At 42.7% G+C, this 13,387-nt stretch overlaps 1 protein-coding gene across 6 annotated transcripts in view; it reads left to right on the top strand.

Moving 5' to 3' along the window:
- The window catches only part of Musk (muscle associated receptor tyrosine kinase), a 90,624-nt gene that overhangs the window by 56,302 nt on the left and 20,935 nt on the right, over nt 1-13,387 (top strand). For all 6 annotated transcript variants that reach the window (XM_032889780.1, XM_032889812.1, XM_032889796.1 and 3 more), the window contains 2 exons: nt 2,148-2,307; nt 9,032-9,038. In XM_032889780.1, the coding sequence (XP_032745671.1) occupies nt 2,148-2,307; nt 9,032-9,038 (167 nt within the window). The remainder of the gene's footprint in view (nt 1-2,147; nt 2,308-9,031; nt 9,039-13,387) is intronic.

The following is a 13,387-nucleotide window of genomic DNA, read 5'->3' as shown; positions in this document are numbered from 1 at the left end:
CTGAGCTGGGATCCCCAGATATTTGCTGTTTTCTTGCCCAGTCCATTTACATTCCCAACAGCCTGTCCTCAGGCTCCACTTTTCCTGGCCATATGCTCGTGATCCATCTGGCCGCATGGAGGTCTCCTTCTCTCTTCTCTCTCCTTCTTCCTCCTCTTCTCTCCACTTGGCCCCTACCTGAGAACTTCAGCCTGGTAACTGAAAATTGTCTACCTCTCTATTCTCCCCAGTTGGCTGTAACCACTTTTATTTAACCAATAGCTTTAAATTAGGGAGCAAGATTTACATAGCATCACTTGGTATATGTGAAGCCCTGCTCATCAAGTGGCAACTAGATCTTGGGGGTCAGTATTTAGCATTTGAATATATAGCAGCTCCAGACCAAACCCCAACCGCTAAGGCTGCCAACCAACCCTTCCACAATGAGGCTTTGAGAATACCCGTGATCCAAGCGACTGGGCTTGCTTTCTAGCAATTCATTTGCCTTCTTTTCAAGGACTAGGGAACATAGCGATAAAGAGCCATTGACTTTGGTGTCAGACCAACAGGGTACAGATCCTAACTTCCGACTGGATAGGAGATGGGAATAGTCTAGGGCGAGTGGTAAAGCTGCCTGCCTCCAAGCCTGATGACCTGAGTTCAATCCTTGAGAGCTACACCATGAAAGGAGAGAACCAACTCACACCCTGCCACCCATGCCATGGCATGAGCGTGCCCACGTACTTATGAAAAACAAGCAAATAAAAATATAATTTGAACAATTTTTAAAATGTAGGCGGTGTTTACTATAGTTGAAATGATGGCTAATGAATAGGCATTTAAAATTAATCGGTCAAATCCATGCTAATGTACCACTGCTCTGGCTCTTTAAGAACATTCGACTTCTGGTTTGAGGGTCCGACATATTTTATATGCTGTGCCGACATATTTTATATGCTGTGCCTCAGGGTGCCTGGGCCTTACAAACCACTTTCCTCACCACACATCTATCAATCTGATGTCCATTTATAGAGAAAGAATCAGACGTTAGAGAGTCTGAAACCTCTTACTCTTGTCTGCAGATCAGGACAAATCAGAGAGAGTATCTATGAAGAATGTCATCAGAGGTTGTACCAGTTATCCATCACCATCTCACAATCCAGCCAAGGCTGAGTGAAGCAAAAGAGTAACTGTTAGTGGTCAGAAGTCTGGGGGTCAACTGATGGTTTTGCTGATTTGAGCCAGGATTGGCAAACACCGGGTTAGTCTGGCTTTCATGCCTGGCAGTTTGGGTGGGTCTTGGTTAGTCTGGAATATCTTTTTTTTTTCTTTTTTCTTTTTTTCGGAGCTGGGGACTGAACCCAGGGCCTTGCACTTGCTAGGCAAGCGCTCTACCACTGAGCTAAATCCCCAACCCCTAGTCCGGAATATCTTTATGGTTTGGTGGTTTGGTGCTTTTTCTGAGGAACAGCTGAGATTGTTTATTTCACCCTCCAGTGTTTTAGTTAGGGTTTCTATGGCTGTGCAAAGACATCATGGCCAAGACAATGCTTATAAAGGACAACATTTAATTGTCTTAATGGTTCAGAGGTTTAGTCCATTATCATCATATTGGAATGCATGCAGGCATGGAGGCAGATACGGTGCTGGAGAAAGAGCCAAGCGTTCTACATCTGGATCAGCAAGCAGCAGAAAGACACTGGTCCTTGCTTGAGCATCTGAAACCTAAAAGCCCACCCTCAGTGATGTCTTTCCTCTAACAAGGCCACACCTCCTAATAGTGCCACTCCCTATGAGCCTATGGGGCCTGGTTTTCATTCAAACCACCATATCCAGCAACCTCTCTCTAGCTTAGTCACAGAGGGATCCAGGCTCCAAAATCAAAAGGAAAGCAAGCCACAATGTGTCAGAGGTTTGTAAGTGATCTCAAGATGCATCACTGGCTAGCCTAGATCGAAGGGCGGAGAATGATGGTCCTTCTTGAGAGAGGGATTGAGGAGTCATAGTACAAGGACACAGACCCAGGGACAGGGAGCGTGTGTCTATATTTGCAGGTCTGCCCATGCCTGTTGACCATGATTGAAATGCTGTACCCTTCCAGATGACCAATGTGGTGTATTAGGAGAGGGTGATGTCGTTCTACCTTTTATTTTGCCCACACTCACTAGGTTTCTTCAGGTTCTATTCAAGAGAATGTGAAAGACCGAGTGATTGACTCAAGACTCCAGCTCTTTATCACAAAGCCAGGACTCTACACATGCATAGCTACCAATAAGCATGGAGAGAAATTCAGTACCGCAAAGGCTGCAGCCACTGTCAGTATAGCAGGTAGGTGCTGCGTGTTTACCATGCTCCAGAAGAGGGGCAGCGGCCACTCCATAGCACCTGGAAGAGAGGCAGAGGTAAAACCCCTTTACCACCCCAGTCCCCTCGAAGCTATTCCCTTGTTCATTTTGACGCCCATGGGTGATCAAGACATAGATTTTGACTTTGTTGTGTCAAAAACAAAATCTCCACATTCTTCTTCAAATGATGGACACCAATGTATAGAACCTTATTTTTCTCTTTCTCTCCTTTTTAACTTCTCTCTTCTTTCCCTGTCACCCTTCCCTCCCTGTCACTACCCATAAGTCCTCTCTCCCTTCTTTCCTCCCTCTCTCTCTTCTTTCTTCCATTTCTCCCTCCCTCCCTCTGCTTCTGCCTCTCTTCTTTCCTCTCCCCTTTCTTTCTCCCTTCTCCCTCTCTTGGTTTTTGGTTTCTTCCTTCTATTATTCCACCCTTCCTTCCTTCTTTGCTCCACTCTTCCTTTTAGAACCTCTCTTGCCCCTCTTCTCTGGGTTAAGCAAGCTTCCCAAGGCTCTCACAAAGTTGGTAGATATTTACTTAACATGGCTGAACCAGCTTCCACACAGCTGTTTCTTAAGGGCATTTTTACCATGTTTCTGTTTCTGTTTTGTTTTGCTTTGCTTTTTGTGTTTTATTTCCCTGTGTTATCCAAGTGACAACAGGGTTTGCAGGTATTTTCATGGGAAACAGCTGACACATGTGTTTCTAGGCTACCTGCTCTGTGTTGTGGAGGGTTATTTTTAAAAGTTAAATATCCAAAGGGCTTCTGGGCACATTTGTGGAATTCCTAGAGGTGAAAATAATCCTCGTATCAGGAAATGCCAGGCATGTTAGACTCATAGCAGGTCTACTGTTCAAGGGTCAGACGAAAGGTGTTTGGCTGGACATGTAAAGCCAGCCATGGGCAGACTCAGGGCCAGCTCCTGGAGCCCGCTGTTTCTTATTACAACTTATTTCTTTGATCTTCCCCAGTGGAGAACTTTTCAATAGTGCCATGGACTTTTAATCTGATAGAAAGCACAGAGTATATAAGTAGACAAGGCTAGACCTCAGGAGCATACCCACAGAGTGAGAAATAGGCTTCGTCTCCTATCTCCTTGTAGGATCTGTCTTTCTACAGGGTCTTTGATCACTGTACCAGTTAAGGATATCACTTCACCCAAGCAATGACGAGCCTTGAAATCACTAGATATACTAAAAACAGTAAAAAGAAAAAAAAAAAGAAAAAAACTTTAAAAAAGATTATCATTTGCACCACACTTTGCTTTGTGTAATGGACTTTGTATGCAATTGTCAAATATGCTGAATGCAGCCCTGGAGCCTAGAAAGAACATGCCATCCAGAACACAGTGGCAATGGCAGGTGCAAAGAGAAAAGGAGGGACTGCCGGGGTAAAACTGAGGTCTATAAGCACCCTAACATGGCGCCAGATGAGAGCTAGTTAATACACGCTCGGGATTTCAACATAGTATAACGAAAGGATGAGCCCACGTACCCAGGGACATTTCAGGCACATGCATGGATGTGATTTAGTTTGACTTGATTCGCCCCTAGATGGAAGATAAATATTAGTGTTGCCAGTCTTCAGAGAGCCCCATTTATTCATGTTCTTGGTTTTTTAGTGATAATCCTTGACTAGAGCTCCTGTTCCTTCCTTCCTCCACCTCTTCCCTAGATGGCAGGGGAAAGGGATCGACACTTCAATGGTGTCCTCCAATCCCCTAGTTCTGGAGAAGTCTGAAGCTGGAGAGCTTGGGATTTCATCCCTTAGCTGGGTTTGAAGCCAGAGTCCTCCCTGGATGACTTGCTGCCTTTGCCCACCTTCTAGTGAGGCATAGCTCTTAGCAGATCAGCTAAACCATCATCAAATCCCCACATAGCCTGTTCTGGAGCCTTAACAGTGAGGTCACCCTGTACATCCTCACTGTGACCCGAAGCCAGGCCTGCTGTGGACCCAGCTGCCTGTGACCCCCACCCCCATGGGCCTGAAACCACTTCCGTGTCTCTTGCGAGGCAGAAGAAACCAAAGCACAGGCTGCTGCACCCACACTGTGCACGCTACTCCTCTGGCACACGCACCCATGGCAGAGTAGGAGACATTTTTTGTTAGAATTTCAAATGAGAACGGTTTTTAAAAACCCTCTCCTTTTTTTTTTTGGCTTTTATCTTAATCAATAACTATTTGTAATAAGAGATTTGGATCCACAACTTACAAAAATGTGTATCCAAATTCTTCACCCTTCTACCTTCCCCTTGTCCACAGCAGAGTACCTGGGAAGAACCCATCCTTGGTCTGGTAATCTTAGAGCCTATTCATCATAAATATCAAGATGGTTTTAGAGGTATCACTAAACAGGAACAACAGGAAAAGAACCTAATAAAACAGCTACTTCTACCCGACAAAGCTAGGATGTTCATGATCTTTCAGAAACTATAAAAGCCATTGAGCACAACTGACATATGTTTTACTGAGTAATAGCCGCTCCATCCTTGTCCCCACCAGTGAGAACCAGATCCAACCCCATTAACAATGGAATATATCAACAGAGAGATATGTAATCCTAACATGTAGTGACATGCAGTGATATCTTCTTTTAAAATTTAAATAATTATGATGTATGTATGTGTGTTCATGTGTGTATGTGTGTGTGTGTGTGTGAGAGAGAGAGAGAGAGAGAGAAAGAGAGAGAAGGAGAGAGGAAGGAGAGAGAGAGAGAGAGAGAGAGAGAGAGAGAGAGAGAGAGAGAGAGAGAGAGAGAGAAAATAGTGTGCCCATACCATGGCATGTGTAGAGGTCAGAACAAAACCCCAAAGCCCTGTAGACTCAGTCTATATTCCCAACTCCATTCTAGAGATTGAACTCAGGTTGCCAGGCTGTGCAGCAAGCCCCTTTACCCACTGAACCATCTTGCCTTCCCAGTGGAATCTTTTTATGGTACAGATCTCCATAAGTTGTGAGACAGTCCATGTAGAAGGCAATGTCCAGGGGTAAGGGGTAAACAGCAATGAAAGCCCAGAGGAAACCAAGGTGGCACAGGGGCTGGAGTAGCAGGAGTGAAGCCTGGCTTGCAAGCAGCAGCAGAGAAGGGCTTTCCAACTGCTATAGCCTCAGAGTTGAATGTAGAAGGACGCCAGCCACCTCAGTAGGATCAAGGGCCATCAAGATTGGTACCAGGGATGACTGAACCAGTCAGTCAGTCTGACAGTAAGATTGTGTGGAAGTCATTTTAGAGTTGGGAGGAACTGGAGTTCCTAGGAATGAGTTTTAAAGGTATCCTGGAAACTGAGGGGACAAGAGCTAGAAGGGGGACATCAAGCAGGATACATAGCCTCAGGAAGGGTTTCACAAGTCAGCCCCTTCCTGGTCCCACAGCTTATTCTGAACCTCATGAGAAATATCTGAATCTGTCCCTCTGCACTGTCAAATGCTACACAATGTTGGGGATCAGGTAAGAACATGTAAGCGTAGAGAAAAAACAGGTAAGGAAAAAGACTTGGAGGGGCTTCGGAAGCCATGGTAACTCAAAACCATGCCCATCTGCTGGGGAAATAACCACATGTCTTGTGGTTTCCAGCTCATCTCTGTCCTCAGGTTAGGTGTCAGTGATGGAGACCTGACCCTCCTCCACTGTCCCCCTAGTGTGGTTGGCTTAGACCTCTCATTTACCAGAGCCATATGCCATTTTCTCAATTCTTCTTGTCCATCAGACCTGATGGATGCCTCACAAAGACTTCTCTGGAATCCCAGAGGAACTACCTTCAATCTGTAGAGTGCTCCATTGGTCAGTCTTTCAGAGAAGCTAAGGCACTGATGCAAATGAGCTCTTTAGCACCGCACTCACCCAGGGGCTAGAGAGGGGGTGTATGTCTAGCCAGGACATCCACGATTCTCTTGAGACTTCACAAAGCTTGGGAATGACACTTGCATGAAACCTGCTCTCCAGACAGCCCTGTCTGATGGCCTCTGGTGGCATTGCTTCAGTCATACAGAATGTTTCCTCTTGCCCCTGTCAATGTCCCCAATCTCTCCTACTATTGTCTCCAATTGTAGCCTTTCCTCCCCTCAGAGCTCCAGAGTTCACTGTTCTCTGTCACAGCCACTGCCTCACTTGCTCTGACCAGCAGGAAATTGGATGTGCAAAGAGCTGGTATAGTCTGTGTTGAGGATTTTGTCTCATGATATGTCTAGGGGTTGAAGGACAATGGAAAATAAAAAGACCAGCTTTTGCTTTCCTAGCCACCATCCACATGTTGCTCAGACCCTTGCCAGGTGTTTGAGAAATAAAACACATTTCTTTCTGGGACATTTACATCTGATAGTAGTCATTGAAAAGAGTCATAAAATGTCCCCAAGCCTCTCCCCATAAACCAGGAAGCTTACTCCTCCATCATCACAACCTGAAAAGGCCGAGCTATGATTTAATCTCGTGGGATAAACGAATGTTGGGCAACATGACTTCTCTTTGTCAGGAGAACCCTCAGCCCTGAGGTAGAGGGCACAACAACCATGACCCCTGGGGAACCATTGTCCTGGATCAGGACACTCACAGGGATTCACAACTGCATTCCCCACTTTCAGCGTCATTAGTAAGTCCCTGTTCTAGCTTCATTTCAGTTCATGTGCCAAATACCGTAGGCAAAACAATCTAGGAAAGGAAAGGATTTACTTCAATTTACAGCTCCAAGTCACAGTCTGTCACTGAAGGAAGTCAAGGCAGGATCTAAGGCAGGCCTGCTTGAACTCACTTCATAGCCAGGAAGTATATGCAGGAACCATGAAGGGTGATGCCTGCCAGCTGGGTCTCCAGCTAGCTTATACTCTGTTGGTTTTCTTACAGAGCCCAGCAGCATCAGCCTAGGGATGGAACTGCCCACAGTGGGCAGGTTGGTCCCTCCTACATAAGTTAACAAAGACAACCCCCCGCAGGCCAATCTGCTCAAGGACTTCCTCCATTAAAGTTCTCTTCTCTAGGCATATCAAGTTGACAGTTAAAGTCCTTCATATCACACAGGGAGTTCCAAAGTTCAAAGAACACATACATATCTGGTCTTAGAACACCGGGATGAACTTGGGGTCACATCTCCCCCATTTCACCATTCCATGCTTCCTACAAAATGAGAGTATCCATCTCTGCAAAGTGATCTGGCATTTCCTTGTAACATTATCTGGATTTTAGAGTGACTGAACGTGCTTTGGGTTTGTTCTTAGCAAAAAGGGAAAAGAATAAACAAGCATTGGTCAGCAGTTACACTCAATTGCTACCCGATATTTTGCAGTGAGGTATGCAAAGCACACCCGGGAAACTTCCTGCCACTACAAATGAGGTCTATCAGAAGAGGACCATCTTTCTCTCAGCTAAGCAACTCATGCTGAGAGGGTCTTTGTTGGCTAATACCATGATCATGCATATATATATATATATATATATATATATGATATACACATATATATATGATATACATATATATGTGATATACATATATATGATATACATATATATCAAATATATATGATATACATATATATCAAATATATATGATATACATATATATCAAATATATATGATATACATATATATATCAAAACAATGTCAGATGGCTTATAAATTCAAGAGGAAACAGAGAGGTGACAAGTTTCAAGATGGCATATACAAACAGTGTATTGAAATCTAGACTTGTCATGCACGCAGAGAAAACTGTTACTTTTCTCCAGTCGCTGGGTGCTGAGAAATTATGCATTCTAGAATCTTCTTTTCCCTTAGGGAATCAAATTCATTACAGCTTTTAAGCAGATTCCACAATTCTCGGGTGGTGTTTAAGGATTAATTACAGCAGTCTAATCTAGTTTAAACCTCCAGTCTTATCCCCTTATAAATCCCTCCGCTTCCTTCTGCTCACTGATAGGCAGCCATTCCTTGAGGAACCTGGGAGGACAGATGAACTGTCGCCTGCTGCTGTCGTATCGCTGGCTCCCCTTCTTCCTCTGTTCTAGCTCCTTTATATCAAAGGAGAAGGGGCTTTATAGAGAAAAGAGCAAGTGGATTTGCTGAATAGACATTCAGCTCTCTCTCTCTCTCTCTCTCTCTCTCTCTCTTTCTCTCTCTCTCTGATGCAGTTTCTCTGACAAATAATAATGCAGCTAGCAATCAGAAACCATATTTCCAGTCCCAGTAATACATATTAATATCTATCATATATCTATTCAGATATATATTATCTATCCACTATCTATCTACCATCTGTCTATTTATCTATCTATCTGTCTATCTATCTATCATCTATCTATCTGTCTATCTCTCTATCTGTCTATCTATCTATCTATCATCTATCTATCTATCTATCTATCTATCTATCTATCTATCTATCTATCTATCTATCTATCTGTCATCTAGCTCTTTTGTTTTCCTGTCTACCTTTTCAAGTTAATTGAAAAATTTGGTTAAATGGGTATTTTCTTTCATGTGTGACCAGTGGTGCTCATGGCTGCTCCTGCCTGAAAATGTTACAGCTCCCGGGGACAGCACTATCTTAATCTCCCCCAATTCCACCTGTTAATGAAGTTTCCAGCCTCCTCGTAAAAGCAGAGAACCTTATAGAATCTTAAAGTGGTTAAGAGGAGTGTGTGCTGACTTTCTCGCTCTCTCTCTTTCTTCCTCCTCCCCGCCTCCCCCGTGCTCTCCTATGGACTCTTCTTCCTGATTACCAGAATGGAGGTAAGCATCCATTATTTTTCCAGTGTTTCATGTCACTCGTGGTTTTAATTCAACACGTCAATGATTTGCCTGCTAAACGCTATAAACTTTTTAGACATTTCTAATGTCCAAATCCATTTAGTATTTTTATGAAATGAAAATAAAGGTAACTAATGTCAATGACTATTTCCCATGTGTTGGAAGCTGTTCAGGAGATCGCTGTGAAGTAGGAACTATGGCCTTCTTCATTTTCAGGAAAGGAACCGAGACACTGCACTGGAGACAGCTAGAAATGAGGCATCTCGAAATGCAACTCCAGACTGACTCCAAAACTCCTTTATATATGCTTTTCCAAGAGAAATCAGCCTATAGAAGTTTTGTTTACAATGGCTTTTTTAGATACAGAATGGCTAAAATTGACTTTCATAAAAACACTATGTGACACAGAAGTTCATACCTCTAATCCCATCACTGAGTGAAGACGGTCAGACGTTTAAGACTCGAGTGGGCTACATAGTGTGTTTGAGGATAGCCTAGGCTACATAGTGAAATTAAGGCTGGTCTATACGACATGACACCTTCTCTCAAAACAGACACATGAAAGAAAAATGACAGTGGAACAATTAGTTATGTTAGGTGGTGTTTAGCTGTCATGGAAGGATAAAGGAGAAGGATCAGGAGTTCAAAACCAGTCTTAGCTAAATGAAACCCCATCTCAGGAAACTACCACCAACACCAAAAAATCAAACCAAAACAGACAGGTAAATAAAACAAAAAAGCTTTAAAAGTCCCATGTAGTGTCCTAAGTAAAGATGATTGATCCACAGCGATAATGACCACGGCAGTTAGCATCATGATGCCCTTTCTCATTCTGACAGTACAGGGACTTCAGGGAGAAGTGTTACTCTTTGTACTCTTTGTACAAGGATCCAGGTACAGCCAGTGTTGCCAGACCACACAGGTCACAAAGTGCTAGGCCTCCAAGTTTGGACAGACAGACTCCAGAGTACCGATTCACAACCGCTGCACAGAAACTGAGAAGAACATCAAACTCCAGACACTGATTCCAATGCCATAAAGAAAATAACTCAATACACAATGTGGTTCCTTCTAAATCTCATCTCTGGGTGTACAGCTGCGATGTCCTCTTTGGGGATCAGTTGTTAGCTTTTGAGGAGATCCACAGCTCTCAGAGGCAACACACCCACTCTTAAGAACTTCACAGTGAAGCCCAGTGTCTACTGATGGGCCACATGGTGCACGCAGGGAAGAGTCACGCCATTGGACAACGAAGACACACCACCAGCCGGTTAACACAACGGCTCTCCCTGCTTTTTTTTTTTTTTAAAAAAAAAACAAGTACTGTAAACTTATTAGAAATGGAGACACAGGGGTTGGGGATTTGGCTCAGTGGTAGAGCGCTTGCCTAGGAAGCACAAGGCCCTGGGTTCGGTCCCCAGCTCCGAAAAAAAAGAACCAAAAAAAAAGAAATGGAGACACAAAACCAATTTATATACTTCCAAGCCTATAGAAGCTTTATTTTATTTTGCATATAAAGATTAATTACAATATTGGAATCATAAATAAAATAAAATCCAGGGCTAGAAGAGTGACATAGATTATCTCCATGGAAATAAATTCAAATGAAGCAGTTTAGACATGTTGGAAGTTAAATAAACGCCCCAGCACTCGGCAGGCTAGAACAGAAGGTCATGAAGTCTTCAGGCTGGCATGGGCAACAAAGTGAGATGATGCCTCAAGAAATAAAAGGAGCTGCCCCGGCCACTTTCCTCTTGTGATAATGTAAACACTCAAACTCTGCTGAAAGTGGCGAAAATGCCTGTTTTATAATTTCCAACTTAGAAATTTTTATTGTTAGCCTTAAAGTGATTGTATCTATCGACAAAAAAACTTTTAGAAACCTACTCAAAGGAAATAAGAATTGTGAATACTATTTCCAACTGCTTGCCCTCGTGGATATAGTGTGCAAACAGCATACCTATCCACTGGTGAAAGAAATCGAGTCGCAGCTTTGTTTTAAAAACAAATGTTTACATTGGCACAGGCAAATGTTTACAATATCTATGATGCAAAAATGCAGGACACAAAAATGTATTTACAGATCAGTTATAAAGTTTCTGCGTATAAATAATATAATCTATTATACACAAATAGACAATACATAAAATATCTGTCTAGGAGACATTTTTAGTTTCGAACTATATTCATTCTTTTGTATTTGTTCTTTGAGAAGTCCATATGGTATATTATTATCGTAGTCTCTCCCTGTCCTCCGGCTCCTCTGAGCCCCTCCGCACCCACTACCCAACCTTGAATCTTTCTCTTAGCTTCTGGGAGAGATAAAATCAACTTTCTCTATTTTTTTTATTTTTTAATAAAAAAAAAACATTGCTTCCGTATACTGTCGCACATTTTGTACAGTAAATGGTTCTTAACTTCCACTCGCAGGAAGCACAGGCAGTTTTCAGGAAGGTCATGTTCTCCTCGCTGAGGACAGCGTGCTTGGCAGTCCAGCAAAGTGACATTTGATCAGTACGCAACAGCGGAGGCTGGCAAACATTTTCTATAAAGGGTCAGATATTAATATATTCCCTCAGTGAGCTGCGCAGACCTTATTAAAACTGCTTAGCCTGTTACGTTAGCAGAAACCCAGGCACGAAGTGTGTATAAAAGGGTACAATTGCTTCCTTTTCTGTGGAGATGCAGTTTAAGCCGCATGTAGTTTCCCCATGTCATTCAATATCCTTCTTTTAAGTTTCTGCAACCACTTTAAAATGTAGACATTACTTTTAGCTCTCAAGAAAAGTGAAAAATCTGTAAAAAGCATAAACTTTAAAATATGAAGGGCATTAAGTTTCAGTGAGACATAGGAACAGGTCGAAGAGAGTCATCATAGGATAAGGTGACCAGTGTTAGCAATATGTATAGTATTCCTTTCAAATAATCACTAAATAGATTTAACTGTTTGCACCACAAATTGTAACATGCGTCTGAAATGATACATATGTCAATTAGCTCAATTCAAAGTATCACGTCATGCATGCTATACGAAGATTCCGTCAATTAAATGTTATTTAAAAAGACAAAAATTTTGCTTAAGCAGAAGACTGAAGAATCGTCATGTATATGTTACTTTGAAAAAGGAGTGCCCGTCATGGTACACATGCGTGAACATTTAACTTAGTGCATGTGACTATGGGCATCTGGTATTGACCACATTCCAAAGGTTTAAATTATCATCAAAAGATCATTAGGACCTTTTTGTGAGTCTATGTACTTCTTTAAGAATCGAGTCCGAAAAGTCTTGAGTTGTACTTGCTGGCCTCTGCCTAGCAAGTGAGTCGCGGACAGACAACAGGAAGAGACGGAACCCCTGCCAGCTGCTTTGAAGATGAGGAATGGCTGGGAGCCTCGGCCATCACCTTTGCAGGGGAAAGGCGACAGTCGCCATGTAAGGGAAGATCCAAGGAGAGGGAGAGCTATCAAGTGTACCTACACTACAGTACGGGTGTCATAAACCAAACAGGACATAGCTGTTCTCTGGACATGCCTCTGAACAAAGTTCAAAGGGAATAGATGGGGCCTTCTTCGTAGAAACCGGAAGGAAATATTTGAGAATGTGATTCAGACATGTGTTAGTGGAGAGAGAATTAATATTAATGCTCCAGTGACTGACTGCAGAGCCGTTCTTCATAAAAGAAGGTGAGGGAGGTGTCTGGGGTCAAAGACTCCTTCTTACCACTGCAGAAGGAGGTTTGCCAGGAGGTAAGACAGGAACAGGTGCCATGCATAACATTAACTCTTATTTTTAAGAGATAGTATACCAGAACATTCCAGAACAATCAGCATTCTGTAAAGGGACCTCTGTGACCTCTGCCCCAGTGTTCAAACGAGCAGCAGAGCCAGCTGCATGTGAGACTGCCCTCTCAGCAGTCCAGGAGCTAAAGCGATACACAGACTCAGGTGGGCCGCGCAAAAGCCCACAGAACCGGGAGGTGGGGGCTTTGGAGGCTTTCTGGCACCTCAAAAACCAGTTCTTGCTGGGAGCAACAGTTAGGGGTTATTATTATTATTATTATTATTATTATATCCTTATATTATTATTACTGATAGATTTAGGAAGTCTGTGGACTGAATGTTCAATTTGCTTCCATGTCTGATATCTAAATTTTGACAGTTATGGAAAATTTGAGTTTTATAAATATCTTCAAGAAAAAGAAAAGAAAAAAGTTAAAATATCAAAACTGTGACTAGGCAATGCACAGGTAGGTAGTGGCTTCTAGATATATATGATATATCTCTTTATACACTAATGAAACACACACAACATACTCACATACTTGGGCTGT

The sequence above is a fragment of the Rattus rattus genome, chromosome 1 (genome assembly GCF_011064425.1).
Source record: "Rattus rattus isolate New Zealand chromosome 1, Rrattus_CSIRO_v1, whole genome shotgun sequence".
Lineage (NCBI taxonomy): Eukaryota > Metazoa > Chordata > Mammalia > Rodentia > Muridae > Rattus > Rattus rattus.
This window is presented reverse-complemented; position numbering and strand designations above follow the sequence as displayed.